We start from the raw sequence: 22,012 nt of genomic DNA, 5'->3' as shown, positions 1-22,012 counted from the left end.
ACAAACCCACAAAATCAATTTTTAGGTACTGTGATATTTTTTCGTATTTTCTTAATATTTTAGTTAATCAGAATCAAACTAAAAAGCAAACTGTAAAGAACTAAAAGCCTTAAATTAAAAGTTTTTATTTAACCATTTTTTAATTCAAGGCTTTGTTATAAAATTATTTAAGAAAATATGACCTTTAAAGTGTTAAAAAGGAGTTAATACTTCATAGAGCTTTAAATCTGTTAATTTTCTACTTAACAGATCATAGAAACTGATTTCAAAAGATTTTATCAATATTTTGATCTAATTTTCAGAAAACAAATACATGGTATGCCTAGTAATTATAATTTTAGATATATTCACAAAAACCCATTTTTTTACACTTCAACCTGTAATAAAAAAAAAACCACTATCTGATTCTCAAGATTCTTCCAGTTTTTTAAATTACAAGCTAGAAAAAATATACATTCTCAAGGTTTCATAATGTCTGCTATTAGTTACTTATTAAAAATTTATTTTTACTGAGTTAATATTATCAGAAATATTTGTTAATACAAAATACAAATATTGACAGGTATATAAGCTAAACAGAAAACATCCAGAAGTTGTTGAACATATTTTTTTTCTATATACCATTAATAATTTAAAAATTATTGTCATAATTGTAATGAAAATCACAAGATTTTTATGGCTTCTTTATACTTAGGTACTCCTTCAGTTATTTCAAACAACGAATGTATTCCCAGCTTTGTTGTGCTGTTATTATTAATGAAGAACAATTCTATAAAAAAATTAGTGACTAATTACAGCTGCTTTTTTACATTATTAAATATGTACGAAAAGTTGTAAAAATGAATAAAAAAGTATCAGACAGATTATTGTTTTGCTACTTTTAAACATAAAACTTGAGAATAAGTAAAACAATTTTTTTTAAATAGCTTTGTTATTGAAAATGATAATAGTTAATTGTGAATAATAAATCTGTTTACAGTAACTTTTAATAAATAGTTCATCAAGAATAATAGGGGTCTATTCTACAAACACAGAAGTTATATAAAACAATTTTTCAATTATAGGTAACCATTTATATGAGTTTCAGGCTACAGGTGTTTTATAAAAAAAAGTACAATTTTTCAAATTGGCAACATTAAACTAAATATAGGTGCATCACTGGAGCCAAAACATGGCAACCTCCAGAAAAAGCTAATCTGAGTGCCCACTAACCCATGAAGAACAATTATGAAGAAAATACTGTTCCAATGGTAATACTAAGTACTGATTTGTATAATATCTCATCTCGTATAATATCATCTTTCGGGAATTTTTCAATGGTAAGATTGTACTTTTTTATTAAAGAGTGGCTTGAAATTTTATGGTCTAAAAAAATTCTAACATGCAAAATTTGACGAATTTGCAGCACAGTGTTTCTCTTACGCAGTATACTGTATAGCTAGCTATACAGCATAACTATATAGCTGGAAAAATAAAGCTACAAATTACAGACATCTAAATTACAAACTGTTTAAGAAGTAAAAATTTGGAAACAATTGCCAGTGGTAAGAAATCTTGGATTTCCTCACTCAAAATTTACCAAAGGTTTCACAGAATCTCCCCAATATTAATTGAAATAGTAGGTTAGAACCACTACTTTCTGTTACAAATGAACAGAAATAATTTTTAAGAAAAATATACATTTTATTTATGATGAAAGAAATTAATATATTTTATATTTGTTAAACACAAATTTTACAATTAAACATTTTTATGTTAATTTGTAGAATTATTATTACTTGAATTCTTTGAATCATTTACCTAAATTAATTAATTCCCTGATTTAGTCTTCGTGTAGCTGCACCACAATCATAAAATTTAAACCTATGTTTGCTAACCTGTTAACTTGTATGTATTTTACAAAAAATAATTACAAAATTGATTTTTTAGATGTTTTGGTTTTTACGGTTGTATAAAACCTCTGTAACTTGTAAAATTTCACTAGGATTTAGAAGATTTCGCTTGACTTTAATGAAAATTATTTCATTTAACTTGAAAAATTATCTATATTTTTAACTTACACTTGAGGAATAAAAGTATGATCTAGTCTGCAATTTGACCATTGTAGTCATTGGTCAAGTTGACAATATTGGAGAAGAGTTTTAGTTCAAATGTGAATAAAAAACTTTGCATGGTTATAATATTAATGATTTTGATAAATATATGTAATAAAGAATTTCCAAATGATAGTAAAACTAAAACTTTTAAAAAGATATATTTTTCAAAATAGTTTGTAAAGTTTGAGGCATTTTTTAAATTTTTTGGAATTTTCTTGAAAATGAGTTAAAGATCACCACAAGATTTTAATTGGTCAAGACAGTATTTAAAAAAAGAAGGTTTTATAGCTAGAACAGAAGAGGACATTTACATTTAGATGAGATTTGTGTTTGTTAAAACATATTAAGAAAAAAGTCTGAAAAATGGTTCTAAAAGTAAATTGACTTTATGCAGAGATTATTAATTGATTATTGTGCTAGCCTTAATAAAGCTTTTATTCTAACTGTGTCAGATCCAGTGTGTAAAGAGAATTATTGCTAAGTAAATGGATCAAACTTCCTATGAGAAGGGTTTACTAATCTGCTACCATGGTCAGTTGTGATATTGTATCATAACTTTTAAAAATGAACAAGTTAGTTGGATAAACTTCAGAAAAGAAGAAATAATTTGTTGGTTGATATTAAATGGTACTCAGAATATTTATTTAAAATATAATATAAAATCCTTCTTTTAAAGAAACATACTATGAACTCTCACTACAAATTTTTAAATAGAAAATTTTAAAATTAAAAAAAACCTTAAATTTTCTGTATTACTTTCAGTGTGTTGATAAATAAATGCTCCAATATTCATTAACACTTTCTGAATTGTAATTTATTTTGTACTTATTTTTTATATTTAGTATCCTCATGTAAATTAACCTTCACTTGTTACTATTTTAAATAATTAATATAAATTTTAATTATATATACATTTTATTTTGTAATTAATAATTATGTGGTCTGCAATACTACATTTATTAAGCTTACCCTTGATCCCTGGTGTAAACGACAAGAAAAAAAAATCAAAGAAGAAAATCCAACATATGCAAGTAGCTAACATAATTTTCTTCTTCCAATAAGATGATATGATGAGAAAATTTCAAGAGGTTTTCACCAGAATTTTTGAAAGTGAATGAAAGTTGGTATACGAATGTGATAAAAAAATATCCAGCCTTGGCTTATAAAATCAAAATATTTAACCTATTTAGTTCAATAACTTGTCCCTTTCAATGTAGGCCCATTCTGATGTAAAATACCTATCCTAACAATCCATTGTTGCATTGTTGGAAGCATTTTTCAAACTCATTTTTAATAAGAACCATGAGTCCTTGTGTCACATTTCTTTTGATCTCATTTCTGCCTTCAAATCTCTTTCCTTTAAGTGGAATTTTAAGTGTAGGAAAGAGCCAAAAATCACAGGAAGCCATGTTTGGTGAGTAAGGAACCTGCTGAAGTTGCTTGATCCTGTTTTGCCATAAATCTATGGATAAGTTTTGATGCATGGGCTGGAGATTAGTTTTCATGACAACATAAAAGTTATGCTGACAGTCTTTTTTGATTATAAAGGCATACTTCATCACAGTTATCTTCAAAACTATCAATAAAAAATAGTCTGTGAATAGTCTAACCTAGCCAAAGCAATTAATTTAATAATTATATTCATACTTGTCTTCTTCATCAAACCCGAAACCTTTTGGTTTGAATTTATGTGGTGAAAATTTTGTTATTTTTAAATCTTCAGGAACTGATCACTACATCATCCTTCAGAGCTATGTCCAATTATTGTAATAATGTATGGCATACTAACATAGTATTTTATCAGTCCATTTAATGCTATTAAATTATTTTCCTTTGATGTCTTCATTTTATCTTTCTGAAGTACACTTAATTTTAATTTTATAAATCTACCAGAAATTACATAATTTAAAATTCAAAATTTTGATGATGATCTTTAAAGAGGAAAACTAGAGTAATATCCATCTCCAGAATGATTATTATTATGACTAAAATTTTAATTTTATTAAAATAAATACTTTTGTATTTATTTTTTTATTTAATACAAACAAGTAGTATTAAATCATCACTAAAATAAATAAAAAGAACTTGATTTACACATTGTTATGATAATTAACAAAGCTTATATAAAGTATCACTGCAGTAGCTGGTTAAGGAAATTAAAAAAAAAAAATTCATTAAAAAAATTATCTAGATGTCAGTATCTCTAACAGGTACTGATTAACAACCAGATGTTAAATCTGGGTATGATGTAAAAATTACAATCCTTACTGCAGCATTACTACTTCTTTATATAACTTTTTTTTTTCAAATTATATCATAAAAATAATTGGGTCCATAAATAATTTTTGTGTCCATAAAATAATGGTGGAATCTGACAGTTATATTTTGGAATAAAGCATGATAGAGACATTATTCTCCAGATAAAATGTATAGTAAACCTGAAATATTTATTCTTAAATGTTACTGTATTTAGATTTATAATTCTGAAATAATTTTAAAGTGAATTTTATGTTAGAACATAAAAATAGCACTGTCTAAAAATATACAGATTTAATAATTTGATATGTTAAAAAATATATTTAAATTCTATTTGAAAACACATTTTTGATTAGATCTGATTCTGAAATTATAATTCTCAAATCAGCACTAGTATCTCCATGTTTACTTGCTGTCACATACTGATGTTAGCAACAGTGTAAAAATGTTGTAAGTTCTTGATATGACGGGTGTGAACTAAAGATGATAAAAAAATTGTTTAGATCCATATTTTCTATGGCAGATACATTTCAAAATTAAATAAAAATGTTAATAATTATTTTGTGCCATGTGTAATAATTTTAAGTGTGCTGTTTTCAATAATAATTCAGTGTCAATTAATTACATGCTGATATCTATCATATGTTTTTTTGTGCAATTTGTGTAGGATAAAAGATATGAAATATTAAAAACTAAGCATCTTGCAAACAAATCACTTACTTCTACTCCTCCATGCGTCAGCTGCGCTCAATAAATAAAGAAATATTAAATAACTAAAAATAAATATTTTAAAATTAAATTAAAATATAAAAATTGAAAATGTGAAGTTTTAAAAATAAATTTTTTTTAATGAAAATGATTTAACTGCATACTTTTTTCTCTAATTTACTAGCATAAATAATAATAATAGTCATTTAAATGTTTTTAAAGAAATTAAATGGTAACAGAGTAAACACAAATTACTATATTTTGACTAAACAGAGTTTATGTAAATAATAGAAAATTGTTTTTTGATTAGTGATCAATATCATTGTCCTCATATATATATAGCACTAACATTTTTTGAATTAATCATAATATTACATTTTAGTTAAGTAATAATTTAAAAAAAATTTTAATCTATTAAATCATAAATAGAAACAAATATAATCTACTTGAAAGTTTCTCAATTTGAATAAAGAAAATAGCAAGCTTGAAGTCCTAAGTATACACAGTCTAATTACATACTATCCCCAAACCAATCTTTGCTAAAAAGAATAATCATTTATTCTTAAAAAAATAACACTGTCCAACTCCATCGGACCAGACAACAGAATTATTTTCATGTAATTCAGCAAACTACTTTGGTTACGAAAAAGAGACGTATTATGCATCTGTTGCAATCTTTATTAAATAATTACCAAAAACTTTCTCACCAATTTATTTGATAGCCTGAATATAGCCTTGGAGAAATTATACTCTATACTGAATACTATCATTGTTTGGCTGAATAAATGGAGAATAAAGATAAATTCAACAAAGTCTGGTCATGTAACGTTCATGACGGGAAGAAAAAAGTGCCTTGAAGTTCATTTAAATGGTGTCAGAATAAATTTCTGACACCTTGCTTAATTTACATAATTTGATACTTACATAATTTCTAACATCTTACTTTTGTCAGTAAAGTGTCTGGGCTACCTTGATCACCATTTAACTTGGAGAGATTATGTAAGGGAGAAAAGGAAGTAGCTTAATATTAAGTTTAAAAAGATATACTGGATATCAGGTAAGAGATCTCAACTTTATTTATCCAACAAGATTTTGCTTTACAAGATTTTCTTGAAGCTGGTGTGGACTTACAGAATTGAACTCTAGGGCACAACCAGTAACAGTGATGTGGAGATCATTCAATGGTTCCAGAATAAACTACTACGGAACGTAACCCAAGTGTTGTGATTCACCAGGAATACTGAGAGATCCACGATTATATAGGCATTCCATATGTTTGAGAAGAAGTTGAACACCTAGTTTTGAGTTAGGTGTCCAGGTTGGAGATGCATGTCAATCATCTAGCTTTGAATTTACTTGACATCAGTGAGGACGTTAGGAGGCTGAAAAGACTCCATGTGCTTGATCTGTTTGACAGACGGTTATGATGATCATGTTTGTAGAAGATAACTCTTCTTATAATTATTTTTGTTTTATTTTCAGTTATTCATATTTATGGATGCTTGCATTTATTATTTATCTATGGCTATCTTAAAGTTAATGTTTCATATATTGTTCTATTTAAAGTTAATGTTTTATTTACATACCCAAATTGATTAATAATGTGAAGATACTATATTCAAAGACTCTATCAAATATTGTTATTTCATATTTATTCATAGTATTAATAATATTAATTGTTTTTTATACTTGTTGAGGATTATCATTGGATGATTCTATTTCAAGTCATAGTCTGTCATACAACTTACTTGTAGATTCAACATAGAAGCTTATTGTAAATAAAGGAATTCAATAAAAAAAAAGAGTTATTTAAAATATAATTCAAAAAAAAATTTCTATTAAACAATATTACTCTGTCAATTAATCTTTAAAAGAAAGTAATTAAAAATAAAACCATGATTTTTCTGCATTCCATTCAAATAGTATATAAAATATTTGCTCAAATAATTTTAATTAATGCCTCTTGAATTGCGATTTATTTTGTATATTTATGTATTTACTTTAACAATATTTCATGTGTTGATATTTTAAATAATCACTGATTATTTTACTTTGGACTTTAATCACTGATGATTTTACTTTGTATTTGTGTATTTTATGATGCTGGTCTGATTTAGGTTTTACAATGGTTTCCCATCAGTCATCCAGGAAGATCAATGGGACAGTCCCTTTTTTATCTGTGAAGTAACATATCTACCAATTCCTGAAATGATCTATATAATGTACATTACCTGCCAATCAGAATTAAACATTTATTAATTTATTCATGTAACTCTGCTAAATTTCAATGTGTCATCTCATTTAAAAAAAGTTTTTCTGGAAAATTAAATTTTACCTTACATAATTGTATTATTGCTATCTTTCACATTATTTTGTGTGAAAAATTCATCCTTTATAATGTCAATATTTATAAAAAGTGATAAGTCTATTTGACAGTTAAGTTTTCTTATCTCATAAAAAAATTTACATCTGTGGTTAGTCTTAACACAGTGCCTTGAAATCAGGTAAAAATGGAATAGAAAAAAATTCATGAATGAATATTATTTAATACTGAACACTAGGAGTGTTCAGTGTGTTAAAGAAGTTGGAAATGTATGGCATTTTTATATAAGAATATTACCCAGAAAAAGAGGAAGATCTAGAAAGAGGTGGTAGGAAGAGCTAGAAGACGGTCTTCAAAACATGGGAGCTAGAAATTAGAGTACGGAGGAAGAAGGTAATTGTATAAAGGAGGATTATTGGTATAAGAGGCCAAGGTTCTTCAAGGTCTGTTGAACAAGTACAGTATGGTACAAGAAAATAGGAGATTTTGAAGAACTCTCACAAAAGTAAAAAAAAATTAATTTTCAAGTTTTATTGTTGAAAACAAAAAAGGTAATAATTACATGCCATTAAGTGTTCCAATATAAAAAATTTCAATTTCTGAACACAATATCGATAAGATGATGGCCGTTCAAACGTATGCATTCCTGGAAATGAATGCTTACATTTTGCATGCCACTTTGAAACATTTCCATGGGAATTTCAGCAATTTCTTCTCAAAACCTTGTTTTTAACCCAGCGATTGTTGTTTGGCAAGTGATGTACACTTTACTTTTGTGGTGGCCCTCACAAGAAAAAATCACATACCGACAAATCTGGTGATCTTGGAAGCCAATGAATATTGCCAAACTGTGAAATTACATGGTTATCAAACCATGTCATTGATGCTCTGGCAGTATGGGCTGTGGTTCCATCTTGCTGCAACCAAGGCTTATGAAGATCATGAAAGTTTTAAAGTTGTTCTACTATGAATGTTTCGAACATATCAACATGTTCAGACGTTACTGTCGTTGCATTCCCTCTTTCATCTTCAAAGAAGTAAGATCTAGTCACACCTCACATTGATACAGCACACTAAACTTTTTGGCTGTGTAATGGTTGTTTGTGCAATTGAGGGTTTTCAGCCACCCAATATCTGCAATTCTGCTTGTTTACATACCTGTTATGGAAATGAGCCTCATTCGACATGAAAAGGTTGTCATCAAAATTGGTGATGTCATTAATCTTTTCAATCATTTTATCATAGAATTGTTGTCGCACCTGTAGTTGATGGTTTCAATTCCTGTACAGCATGAATTTTGGAAGAGTGAAACTTCTAATCAGTGTGAAGTATTTGACAGATCGGTGCTGTTCGGTTTAGATTCAAATACTGCTGCGTGTTTCCTTGCTAAATGGTGTGGGCTCCTTCCAATTGGCCTGAACTTCTTAAATGTTATCTGAGGTTCACTGACCTCCTGGTGGTTTCTTTTTTAGTGCTGAATTCATCTCCATTTCTTCATAGCGTGGCAAGATGGAATGCTACCATGACATCCTAGATTGTAATGACGTCGGAATTCCCATTGAGCAGCAGTCACACTATCACCATTCTTGTAAAATGCCTTCGTGGCAAATGCAAGTTGTATACCGACCCACTGGTGCATGATTACAAAATGGCAGGTAGTTGTACACAGAAGGATGCCTCTCCTACCTTTCTATCAACTCCTCAGGGCTGCCACTAATATTTTCAAATTTTTTAAAGTTTTCTTTACGTTTAATGGAAATATCCTATCATGAACATCAAGAAAGTTTCTCAAATAGAACAATTCCAAATTCAAAAACCAGGATTCCAAATCCTTCAGTACCGGGCGTCCGAAAAAGAACTCCGGAGTTTTAAGAACTAATATAGTCCTTATTTACAACACTATAATGCAGTAATTATTTGCGGTAATTATAGGTAATTTTATAACGACAAAAATTAAGTTTTATTAACACATTCTCCGTCAGATAGAATTCTGTTAGAAGGTTGCACAGACTAAGTTTTATGACCCCGGGCTTCAGTAACATGGCATCACTACAAGAAGAAGCACAGTGCATGTACTGGTTTGCAGAATCGAAATCAGCGACTGCCATACAAAGAAATTATACGCGCGTCTATCGTAGAATTTATCGAGTGACAAAATCATACGAAGCGGTGTGAACAGTTTTTGGAAACCAAAAGCGCTTTGAAATGACACTCGTCAAATAAAGTGCTGAAATACAGAAAGAATTTGAGTGTCTTTCCAACCAAGTTCATAACGATCAATTAGTCGTCCATTATCCTACCCTACTAAACGGCATTTGTATGAGTGTCTGTCTATGTATGCGTCCCCCTTAGCTTAGCACTGGAATGTACCGATCACTAGCGGAAAATCCCGATTCGTTAGTACATGTCCCGTGGTGGTCAGGCGTATATTTGTTACATCATAATATTTCGATATATTGCATATATATCAATACATATGCGAAATCTACATTAATAATATATTTTTTTTTTTTTTGTGATTGTTTTTCTTCATAAAATCGATTATTTATGTTAAGACTCAGGTTTCATGTCCTCCTTTTTTACTTGCAGAAATAAATAAATTTTCACTCTTTCTGTTACTCTTATTAAATGCATTTATTTAATGTTCTATTGCAAGTCAGTCTTGTCCCATCATTCGAAGATTCAACATGTGTTTATTACGAATGTATAATTAATTAATACAATAATGTTATATATATATATATATATATATATATATATATATATATATATATATTAATTACAAGTTTAAAGATCATAATAAAAATAATTTATATTATAAACGAAATAAAGACTTTTATTTATTTGAATCAACCAGCGAATAATAAAATATTTAAACCTAACCGAAGTATTGAACCAAGGCGGCATGTTATTCGACATTTTTGATAATCAGAATATAATTGGTCATAATTGAATATAATTCATCATTCCATATCGTAGCAGCTCTTAAAACACAAATATTTTCGATACAAATAAATCGATACTAAAACTACGATTATCCATTTAGAATCATATACATGATTTTTTTTTTGGCTTGTATTAACATACAATTGTAATTAAACATACATATAGGCAAAACACGTGGGTAAGATCAAATGGTAAACAATAAAAGTCAAAATTAGAAGAATTTAAAATCCTCTGTATCCTTAGCGATTTATTGATTTTGAAGCCAAAACTTCTCTTTTGTTATTGTGTCAAGTTTCGTATTACGATAATTTATTTCGTAAATTAAATATAATATATAAATAATTAATTTAATTTATATTTCAGCTTCCAGCTCTCGTATCCAGTGAATTTTCATATGGATATTGATGAAAATGTTGAGTGTGCAATCTTTAAAAGATGCCTAAACCGACCTAAACCAGATTTAATTGGAAAGATTTGCTGACAATTTTCTCGCTTTTTCGTTGATCAATTTTCATCATTCAAAAAAACATTTTTACAGAAGAAGTAATCAACTTTGGACACCTTATAGCATTCCGAGACGCCGCCCGCCAGGAAGGCCTAGCTGCAGAGGCGTGCCGTCGGCTGGTACATTCCTAAAAGTATTTTCCATGTTGTGTTTTGCAAGTAAATTAAAATTTCGTGCTTATAAACTGCAGCTACTCCGTGAAATTAAACCTAGGGATAAGCAACAAAGTGTTCAAATTGCAGCAACCGTGTTAGACTTCATTTCTTCTGATGAAAACTACCTACAGCGTATTTTATTTTCAAATGAAGCGACATTTCGAATGTACTGGTGAATGCTAAAATTGTCGAGTATGGAGTTAAAAAAATCCATTTGAATCGGTTGAATTCGTCCGCAACTTTCTGAAAGGAAATATCTGATGTGTTATCATGTGTAATCGAATTTTCGGGCTACTTTTTTTCCTTAAGAAGACTATTACGGGTATATTGTACTCGGACATCTTAGAAAATTTTGTGTTTCTGCCGATTTAAAATATGGAGAACCTTACTTTCCAACAGGATGGAGCCCCTCCACATCGTTCAGAAATTATGCGGATTGAGTTCAACAAGTTTTTAGAAGGTCGGATAAGCAGAGAAAGTTGTATCGCTTGGCCACTGCGAAGTCTAAATATGACACAAATAGATTTCTTACTTTTAGTCTACGTAAAAGACATCGTATACTATGAAAAACTCCAGTCACTTCACAACCAGCCTCGAAGAATAATAGCAAACGTAAAAGCGATTCCTGTAGACATGCTCGCCAGTGTGGAATGTGGTTGATTATAGGTTTGACATCTTAAGGGCTGTAGACGATGTTTATATTGAGATACCTTAAGTGGTAAAAATACTTTACAGAGTTGGTACTTTCATTTGATAAAACGCATACATTTGTAATTCTAAATGTAATAAAGTAAATTTAATTTAAATCCGCGGAGTTTTTTTCGGACATCAGGTATTAAAGTATTTACTCACAACTTGTTATTTACTACCTTAGTCTTCATTTCATCTATTTTACTATTAAAAAATTTAATTTTTTAAGCTCTTCTTAGAAAGATTATCTCAGAATTAAATACTCGATAAATTTTATTTGTTTTCTAAAACTTAACGAAGTTATTGTGTCTCAAAAGGTTATTGTGTCAAAAAATCAGAAGACGATTTTTTTTTCTAAATGTTTATCGGTATTATTTTTTTTAAATCATTAGTTTTTACATAAGTAGATATTTTATAAGCACTTTTATAAAAGAATATTTTGTTTTTAAAATTATAAACATGAGTTGCAGAAAAAGAAGTCACATCTGGACTTGCTTTTCCGAAGCAAGCCCTGGAAAAGCCTTGTGTAATCTTTACCGCAGTTCAGTACCCTATGCAAGTGGGACGACTAGTAATCTATCTCGTCATATTAAAGTTAAACACCCAGGAGTTGATATTTCAAGACAAAAAAATCCTTGTCCTTCTGATTATCATGTTTCAGAAATGCATTACAATTTAAATCCTACTATGTTTACTGCGACTGAACCAAATGAATCGTAGCAATTAACCCTTAAATTAACAAACCTTGTTGAATCCTTCTGTGCATCCAATAACATCTTTGTCCTCAAAAAAACACAACAGTTGTCCCTTACTTTCTTTGTTACAACACCTGTTCCTCAAAGTAAAAGCCGAGCGTTAGATATTCAATTAATTCGGTTAATAACTAAAGAATATCAACCTAGTTGACTCGTTGAGAATGAAGAATTCAAGAAGTTTGTTCACATGTTAAACCCTGGGTATTCGCTTCTTTGTCGGAAAAAAATTACGACTAGTTTAATTCCACAATTATATGATAGAATTAATTGTGAGATTCGTAAGTCATTATATAATATAGAAACATCCGCAATAACCACTGACAGTTGGACATCAGTTTCAAATAATAATTATATGGCCATAACTATTTCATTGACCGTGATTGTAATTTAAATCAATTACTTACTTGTATGGAAATCTGTAGTCAACATACGGCTGAAAACATTGCCATAGAATTACAAGGTAAATTCAATGAATGGGCTATTACTGATAAAATAGGAACAGTTGTTAATGACAATGCAGCAAATTTAAAAACTGCTATTTGCAATTGTCAGCTACGCCATATTCCTTGCTCTAAATAATATTGCATTTGATGAGTGGGCAGTTATAGCTGAAATGTGAAAATTATTGAAAATGTTTGAAGAGATAACTATAGAAATAAGTTCTCAAAAAACTGTCACTATTTCAAAAATCTATTTATTGGCGCGAGCGATGACAAGACATGTACTTAAGATGAAATCTTCTACTCATAATTCTGAAATCGTTAAAGTATGTAACAAGATGTTAGACCAACTGCAACATAGATTTAAGGATGTTGAAAATAATAATATTTTGCTTGAAAGCATGCTATTGGATCCTCACTTTAAAAAAACAAAGCTTTAAAGATGAAGCATCTTACCAAAATGATTACACAAAATTTTCACAGAAAGTTCGAAGTATTCAGATCGAACAAGGCGATAGGTTTGAAACCGAACAAAAAATTATTGAACCCTGCACTTCAACTGCATGGGAGGATTTTGGTAAAAAGTAACGCCAATTTTAACTAATTCAAATCCAACAGTAGTAGGAATTTTAGAGCTAGATAAATATATAAATGAACCGCTCATCTCAAGAACACAAAATGCTCTCTCTTGGTGGAAAGAAAGGCGGTTAATTTATCCAAGATTATTCAAAATAATGCAAACTAGACTTTACATTCCTGCAACCTCTGTTCCCTGTGAACGATTTTTTTCAAAAGCGGGACACTTAATAACAGAAAGGCGAAGTAGACTTACATCAAAGAAATTTCGAAAAAATTATATTTCTACATGTAAATATGTAAAATACTGTAAAGTTTATTTGAAAGGTAATTATTTATTTTGATTATTTTTTTATTATTATTGTTATTGGTTATATTATTATTTTTTTGTGATAATAGAACCAAAAATTTTTAAAACAAAATGTTTGTGTGTGTCTGTCTAAGTAACTGTGCTCGTATTAGTAAAAACATCAAAGTAAATATAAAATCATAAAATCTATATGATAAAAAAAATAAAGACGGAATCAAAAGCTCGCTCAAAAATAAGGTACGGTACAAGCTATATTATTTTAAATTATTCATTTTGTCAATTTATAACTTTATAAAAATTAGTTTAAGATAAATTTTCTAGTTATAAATACTTTTAACCACAGGGTTGATCTAGTGGTGAAGGCGTTTACGTAAAACAGCTGATTTCGAAGTCGAGAGTTCTAAGGTTCAAGTCCTAGTAAAGGCAGTTACTTTTATACGGATTTGAATACTATATCGTGGATACCGCTGTTCTTTGGTGGTTGGGTTTCAATTAACCACAAATCGCAGGAATGGTCGAACTGAGACTGTACAAGACTACACTTCATTTACACTCATACGTATAATCTTTATTCACACTGAAGTAATTCCTTACGGTGCTTACAGAGGTTAAAAAGAAAAAGAAAAAAAATATATATATATATATTTCTGTAATATACAGCTCATTTCGCTGTAGTTTGGTGATAAAACATAAAAAACGTGTAATGGTGCTTACAGATAAAATTTAATTGTTTAAGGTTAACTTAATTAAATAGCACAGTTAATGAAAATATTTCATAATCAGAAGTACTAAATTTGCCGAATGTTCAATAAACATTAGTGATGGTAATGTAATAAGTAATGCGTCACATGTGGAAAACAATAAATAAATAAAACAAACGCAAGCTAGAATTTGGATTTGGTATGGTAGGAGGTTACCGGCTTGGTCTAGTGGAGAACGCGTCTTCTCAAATCAGCTGATTTGGCAGTCGAGAGTTCCAGCGTTCAAGTCCTACTAAAGCCAGTTATTTTTACACGGATTTGAATACTAGATCGTGGAGACTGGTGTTCTTTGTTGGTTGGGTTTCAATTAACCACACATCTCAGGAATGGTCGAACTGAGAATGTACAAGACTACACTTCATTTACACTCATACATATCATCCTCATTCATCCTCTGAAGAATTATCTAAACGGTAGTTACCGGAGGCTAAACAGTAAAGAAAGAAGGGGTTCCACCTCATTATTATCTAAGGTAAAATTTTAAATGAACAATTTCCATATGGCTGGATAAACGATATCCTTTCAAAATTTATTTCATTAATAATTTACGATCGAAAACATTTATTTAAAGTTTTAAAATAAATATTGTAATATTTAAAGTAAATAATATCAGTTGATATAGCCGTTTAATCTGTTGTTAATTATTAGTTGTTTATTATTATTATTATTATTATTATTATTGATATTATTATAGCACTTTTTAAAGTTCGTTGTTGTATGCATTATGAATGTAAAATGCAATAAAATTGTTAATGCAGCGCGTTTTACCTCGTTTTATTGTTAACAAAATTATTCCATCATTGCAATTTTGAATGCCTTCGTTATCGAAGGCATTAACAGAAAAACGGGTTTCACCATTGTTTTCCATGTAAAATTTTAAATCAAAATCATATGTCCACCTTCATATTTAAAAAAAAATTAAGCTTGACTCAATATGGCGGACAAAAATTAAAACCCACCATAATGCAGATTTTTTTTATTTATGTAGAATAATCCCATTTCTTTCTGTTTCCAAATACCTCTCAGATATGCAGAATAAAGCTGTACCCATATTTATATATCACCCCGTGTATTTTACCGTACTATTTTAATTACCCCCCACCCTTTTAACAACGTCAGAAAATAAAAATCATATTACAGAACACTTTTCTTCCATAGTATACGTTTCAAGCGGAGCCGATATTTTGAAATAAACAAAAGAGGATTTCTATTATTATAATAATATAATTTTTTCGTACAGTTGATATTATCTGTCAGGATGCCAACTTCAACATCAGATAGTTTCAGTTTATTTTATAAATAAACTTCCGTAAATAAAATTTCCGCGGTTTCCATTTGATTGTTTAATTATTGAACTACCCTCGTATATCTCTATATTTCAAGAAATTATAAAATAACCAATTATTATTTCATTTTATAACTTAAAAAAACAATCTTTGATAAGTTCAGGATATTAATACTACAGAGTGATTTTTTAGTCCTGTTACCCAATTTTAAATGTAATTTAAGAAAGGGAAATTTAGGTGGAATAAAAAAATGTATTTGTTACTTACAAAAGAGATTTAATAAAAAACTATTACTTACATAATTGTTAAAGAATATGCTCAAAATGCCCACCCCTTGCGGTTATACACGCACGAACTCTTTTCAGCATATTAGCAGAAACCTTTTTAAGAGTTGCATTGGAAATATTCGTGATTAAGTCTGTAATATTGACTTTAAATTCATCAATAGTGTGAGGATTGTTTTTGAAGGCCTCGGACTTAATATAGCCCCACAACAATTAGTCAGGAGATGTGAGGTCTGGGGACCTTGGAGGCCATAAGCCCTTGCTTATTATTTGATCATCAAAGAACTCTTGCAGAAAATCCACGGTTTCTCGAGACGTGTGGCGTGTAGCGCCGTCTTGCTGAAAACAGCAATACCGTTCTTGAGGTTCCAGGAGGGACACAAATTGGCACACAATATTCCTGTATACTTCACCATTTACTTTCTTTTCGAAGAATATGGGTCCGACTATACGATGACGAGATATCGCACACCACACACCAATTTTTTCAGGAAGCAAAGATTTGTCTTTAAAGCGTTAGGATTTTCCACCGCCCAAATTCGTCAATTTCGACTGTTCACATAACCGTCGAGATGGATCCTTCATCACTAAAGCTTCATCACTAAAGAACACTGTGTTTAAAAATTCGATTCCGTTATCGTTTACAAGAGACCTAAACCAACGGCAATATTGCAATCGCTTGTTTAAATCTGGAGGCTGAAGCTCTTGAACTAATCGTACGCGATACGGATACAATTTCAATTTTTTAGCGGCTTTCTGAACACTCGAATATGACAAACCGACTTGCGTGGAAAGTTTTCGTAAACTTTTCCGTGGAGAATTGAGCAATTTTGTTTTCACATTCTCTAAAACGTCATCTGTTAAACGAGTTGGTCGACCGCTACGTTTTCTGTCGCAAACACTACCTGTCTCTCGAAATCGGTTTGCTAGCCTAGAAATTGACATTTTTTCTGGCGGAGGAACATCAACAAATTTAATTTGAAATGATTCTTTTACACTCGCTTACGATTTCGTAGCAAAATATTGTTCAAGAATGAAAACTTGTTCTATGGTAAAAGACATTCTATTCGTAACACGACCGGAAACGGCACAAAAGTTTCCATACCTTAAGGAGAATCAACTCACACTGTCGTACTATAGGGGTTGAGTAGCGCTACCAACTTCGTGTCACAAACCACAATTTCCCTTTCTTAGAAAAAAATTACCAAACATTAACAATTGGGTAACAGGACTAAAAAATCACTCTGTACAAATCACACAGGAAAAGTTCGAAGAAAGTATTTTTATTTTGTTGATAATTAATTTACCACATAAGCCTAAAGCTTGTGCGTGAGAATATGTTATAGATATATTGTAGCGTCATAAAAGATAATTTAATGTGTAATATTCATAAAAACATCTCCAAATTACAATTTTGTTTATTAATAAATCACATAATACCGTAACAAAAATAAATCTCACTAATTTCATGCATTCTACACAACTAGATAACTTAAACAAATAAAAGTTTTAAAATTAATACATGCATCAAAATTTGTTTATAAATTAAAATATCCTAACTACTACTGTATTCTCATATTGATAATATTTAATACATATTTAACAATTTTTATTTAAATTTAGATTTTTCAGACTTAAATATTATTTTTTTAAAATAATTAAATGTTTTTTTTAATTGGTGTTTTAAGGGTCCTTAATGTGATTTTCTTTTAGAATAGTAATAAATATGATAAATAAAAGTGTCCCGTAAGTTTCCTTAAGAGGAAAAATAAGAATATTTTTTATGAAGGCCATGGCGTATCAGGAAAATATACGTACTTTTATGAGCTTAAAAATGCTGTACTTAGCACAACACTCCAGCTGGGCTAGCAGTTATGCTTGTAATGGCGTTCCTTATACGTTTCTTGAGATGATTTATATTTTTTATCTATTCCTAACACACCTGGTGAGGCTGAGTTAACCCCACCTAGTCGGGTTAACTCTCGCTACGGTTGGTCTAATGGTGAACTCGTCATCGCAAATCAGCTGACTTCGAAGTCGAGTGTTCTAAGGTTCAAATCCTAGTAAAGGGAGTTAGTATAGGCACGAAATGCCGAGATGCTACCTACTGAACCACGAAGATTGAAAAATTAATTTTAGATAACGATTTAAATAAAGAATTTTGAAATCGATTTTAGAAAACGATTTTATAAATCGACTAGAATCCCCAGTTACCGCTTAGCCCGCGCTTTATGGTAATAGAACTACAAAAATTGGAAATAATTTTTTAGTAATTAAGTGTGAATTGCTGCTCTCAGAGAGTAAAATAAAATATTTAAAGTATGTGTTTTTAAAATCAAATTTTTAATGAGATCAGGGAGATATTGAAATTGTTCAAGAATTACTTTTCTCCCACACAGCAACAGTTAAATATTTTAATCATGATACCTAATTCAATATCTTTCAAATTCAGATAGTCAATTTCACGGTGATAATCAAAGCTGATTTGAAATTTAACTTATTTGTCGAAGGTTTTGAGCCAAGAGTATACGTTGCTGTTCAAATCTTTGGGTACGTTCTGGCTAGATTCACTTTTCTACGATCAAAAATTGTTGTAAGCTTTGTAGTACGATCAAAAATTGTAGTATGTTCTTCAACTTATCTGTAACCTCGCCAACCAAAGCATTATGAAAATATTATCACCGATGTGAAAGTCGAATCTATGCCAAATATGTGTGTAGCTTACCTTGATGGAATACCTTAATTCAGTATATTAAAATCTACAGAATGCTTCCGTGAGGATGACTTCTCGTAGGTCGCTGCCAGATTAGCAGTGACATTAAATTTAGTAAAAACCACTGATCTATATATAACTGGATAGGGGATCATGTATTGGAATTGGTAAAATTTGAAGCATAAACTAGCGCCACTAAATGAGTGGTAGAACTAAATAAAATGAAACGGCTCATGCGCAGATACGTGTGTACGAGTAGGGATAAAACCACGTTTTTTTACCAATGCAGTAGGAGTGTTCTGATCAGTGGCGGATCGCGTACAGGCACCGTGGAACTGCAACACTCCCTATTTCCACTTGATATTATCGATAACATTTAATATAATGAGTCCTCTTTTCTTTAATTCCTTCTTTATACTTCTACAATGTATAATTCTTAAGCTTAATGTCAGTAGCCATTCCCCAGTTTATGAAAAAGATACAAAAATCTTTATATGGAAATGTGCGCTTCACACTTCCAGCGGCGTGGTGTTTGGCTGTTGTGCGCATGCTCTCAAAGGAAGAGCTGAACGCGAGGCTGCGAACGAGGAACACTGCTGCTCCCGCAGTCCCGATCCCTATGTGCCGGTGGAAGGTAGTTTTTTTTTACTCCGCGTGTGTATGGAACGTTCTAGTTTTTCGTTGCCTTTTCTAGTTTACTCGGTGGAAGGAATATGAAAATGATTTAGTTGTTTTTTTAGTAGCGATCAGAAGTTGGGGGAAAACAAGGGCTCTTTGATTGCCAGATCTGTCCAAAAACACGCTGGAAAGGCGAAAGAAAAGGAATTATGGATTGTTTCTGTGTAGATAGAAATTTAAATTAAGCACTGTTGGACTATATTGTTTTTAAGCGGACATTTAATTAAGTTATTATATTTTCTTTTTTATTTGTCTTCAGTCATTTGACTGGTTTGATGCAGCTCTCCAAGATTCCCTATCTTGTGCTAGTCGTTTAATTTCGGAATACCCCCTACATCCTACATCCCTAACAATTTGTTTTACACATTCCAAACGATGCCTGCCTACACAATTTGTTCCTTCTACCTGTCCCTCCAATATTAAAGCGACTATTCCAGGATGCCTTAATATGTGGCCTATAAGTCTGTCCCTTCTTTCAGCTATATTTTTCCAAATGCTTCTTTCTTCATCTATTTGCCGCAACACCTCTTCATTTGTAACTTTATCCACCCATCTGATTTTTAACATTTTCCTATAGCACCGCATTTCAAAAGCTTCTAATCTTTTCTTCTCAGGTACTCCAATCGTCCAAGTTTCACTTCCATATAAAGCAATGCTTTTGTTATTATCTAATTTTTTTTTTTTTGTCTTCAGTCATTTGACTGGTTTGATGCAGCTATCCAAGATTCCCTATCTAGTGTCTAATGTGACAAAAAAATGTCTAATGTGACAGATTAAATTTAATTATTCAAGAAGAATATGTTTTAGCTTATTTCATCATCTCAACCATCATTTCAAAATACAGTCCTTACTCGCTCTACAACTTAATACCTCCTTATTTTGTAGAGTTCGTTAAATCCCATTATTCTATGAGTATTAAAAAGTTAGAAAATCGTTTTCTATTTGTATCGAATTGCAAGGTGACTGCGTTGAAAAAATAAAAATATTCTGAAAAATCTCCTTTCTTTGTCATGCCAAGAACTTTGCAAACGGTTCTCGAGTATGCTGCATATAAAGAGTTCAATAAACGTATGGGAACCCTTAAATAATTTTATACTCCCAAACCGTCATAGGGGGCAACCCTAAATTCATAAATCCAAAAAGTACGGTTGTGACAAATTATTATAAAAGGCATTGAAAAACAAAATTGCTGATATAAAAAATCCTAACCAAATGGCACAATTTAAAATGTTTTTACATTTAATTTCAATCATGACATATAATATACTAAGTAATTAATGGTCATATACAAAAGAAAAAAATTGATCATTTTGATGAAGGAACATTCGCAAAATTTGATGGAAAATTATTGGTCTAAATGTATCAAATTGAGTCCTTTAAAAATAAAAAAAATTTCTGATTTGTGATTTCTTTGCTAGGCCGAAACATTTCTTTAGGTTATGACCGTAGTTTTGCTGAATAGATATGAAAACAATCTGTTTTTTTTACTTTTATACTTAGACAAAACATGAAATATGTATACGTATACCATATAATTGAGAATACAGCATAAAATCAATTACCATTAGAAATAAATATAAAAATAAATAAATAACTAGAAAAATGGGTAGAAATTACTTTGAAAAAAAAATTATGAAAAAGTATAACGTTATATTTATTTATGAACCTATCTATAAAATTTAAAAACACGATAAACTTTCTAATTTAATTAAGTGTTGTACAAGATGTATAAAACCTATAAGTACATCTTGCAACCACATTTTTGATCTGCTGAGAATTAGTTAATTAATTTTCATAGTTATACGTTTACCAAAAATAATATTAGTAAAAAAAAAATTTGTCGTTAAATTTTATAGAAAATAGGCACACATACGTAAATAAAAATAAGCTATTTAAATTAATCTACTTTTATAAAATAATTCTACATACCTGGGGTACAAAATCACCAAAACCAATAGTCGACATAGATATAAAAACAAAATAGAACGATTCAAAAAAGCCCCAGCCTTCCCAATACCAGAAAACCAATGCACCACAAACAATGTATATTAGTAATATAACAATAGCCACAGTTATCGGTATATTAAATTCATCGTCGACCGCAAAGGTACTAAGAGCAGGAGTTCCAGGCGGGTCGGTCCCACTATTATGATTTTGTTGTGGATAAGCTGTTCTAGGAGGTAATGGTGGTGCTCCTTCCACCTCTGTTCCAGGAGGTATCTGACTCGGACGTCTGAAAGTAGCGATATCATACACCATCTGGACTCCTTTCATCATTTCCTGTAAATATAAAATTTACTTTATAAATAAATAAAAACAACGATCACAAATTTATATTTAAAATTTTATTAATTATATTCAGCAACCCAAAAAAAGGAAAGAATAAATACAGAAGTTTAGGACGTATTCTTAAAATGAAAATACGGTTAAAAGTATTCATTTAAACATGAGTCCGGAAACGCATCGTTTTGAAAGTTATCGCTTACGAAAGATTTAGCCCTGATTTCTACTTCAAAGATCAAATGAAACA

General features: G+C 30.2%; 1 protein-coding gene across 2 annotated transcripts in view; it reads right to left on the bottom strand.

Moving 5' to 3' along the window:
* The window catches only part of LOC142334445 (potassium channel subfamily K member 18), a 385,818-nt gene that overhangs the window by 5,443 nt on the left and 358,363 nt on the right, over positions 1–22,012 (bottom strand). For both annotated transcript variants that reach the window (XM_075382449.1, XM_075382448.1), the window contains one exon: positions 21,412–21,762. In XM_075382449.1, coding sequence (XP_075238564.1) covers positions 21,412–21,762 — 351 coding nt within the window. The remainder of the gene's footprint in view (positions 1–21,411; positions 21,763–22,012) is intronic.

Source organism: Lycorma delicatula, chromosome 1, assembly GCF_047948215.1.
Source record: "Lycorma delicatula isolate Av1 chromosome 1, ASM4794821v1, whole genome shotgun sequence".
Lineage (NCBI taxonomy): Eukaryota > Metazoa > Arthropoda > Insecta > Hemiptera > Fulgoridae > Lycorma > Lycorma delicatula.
This window is presented reverse-complemented; position numbering and strand designations above follow the sequence as displayed.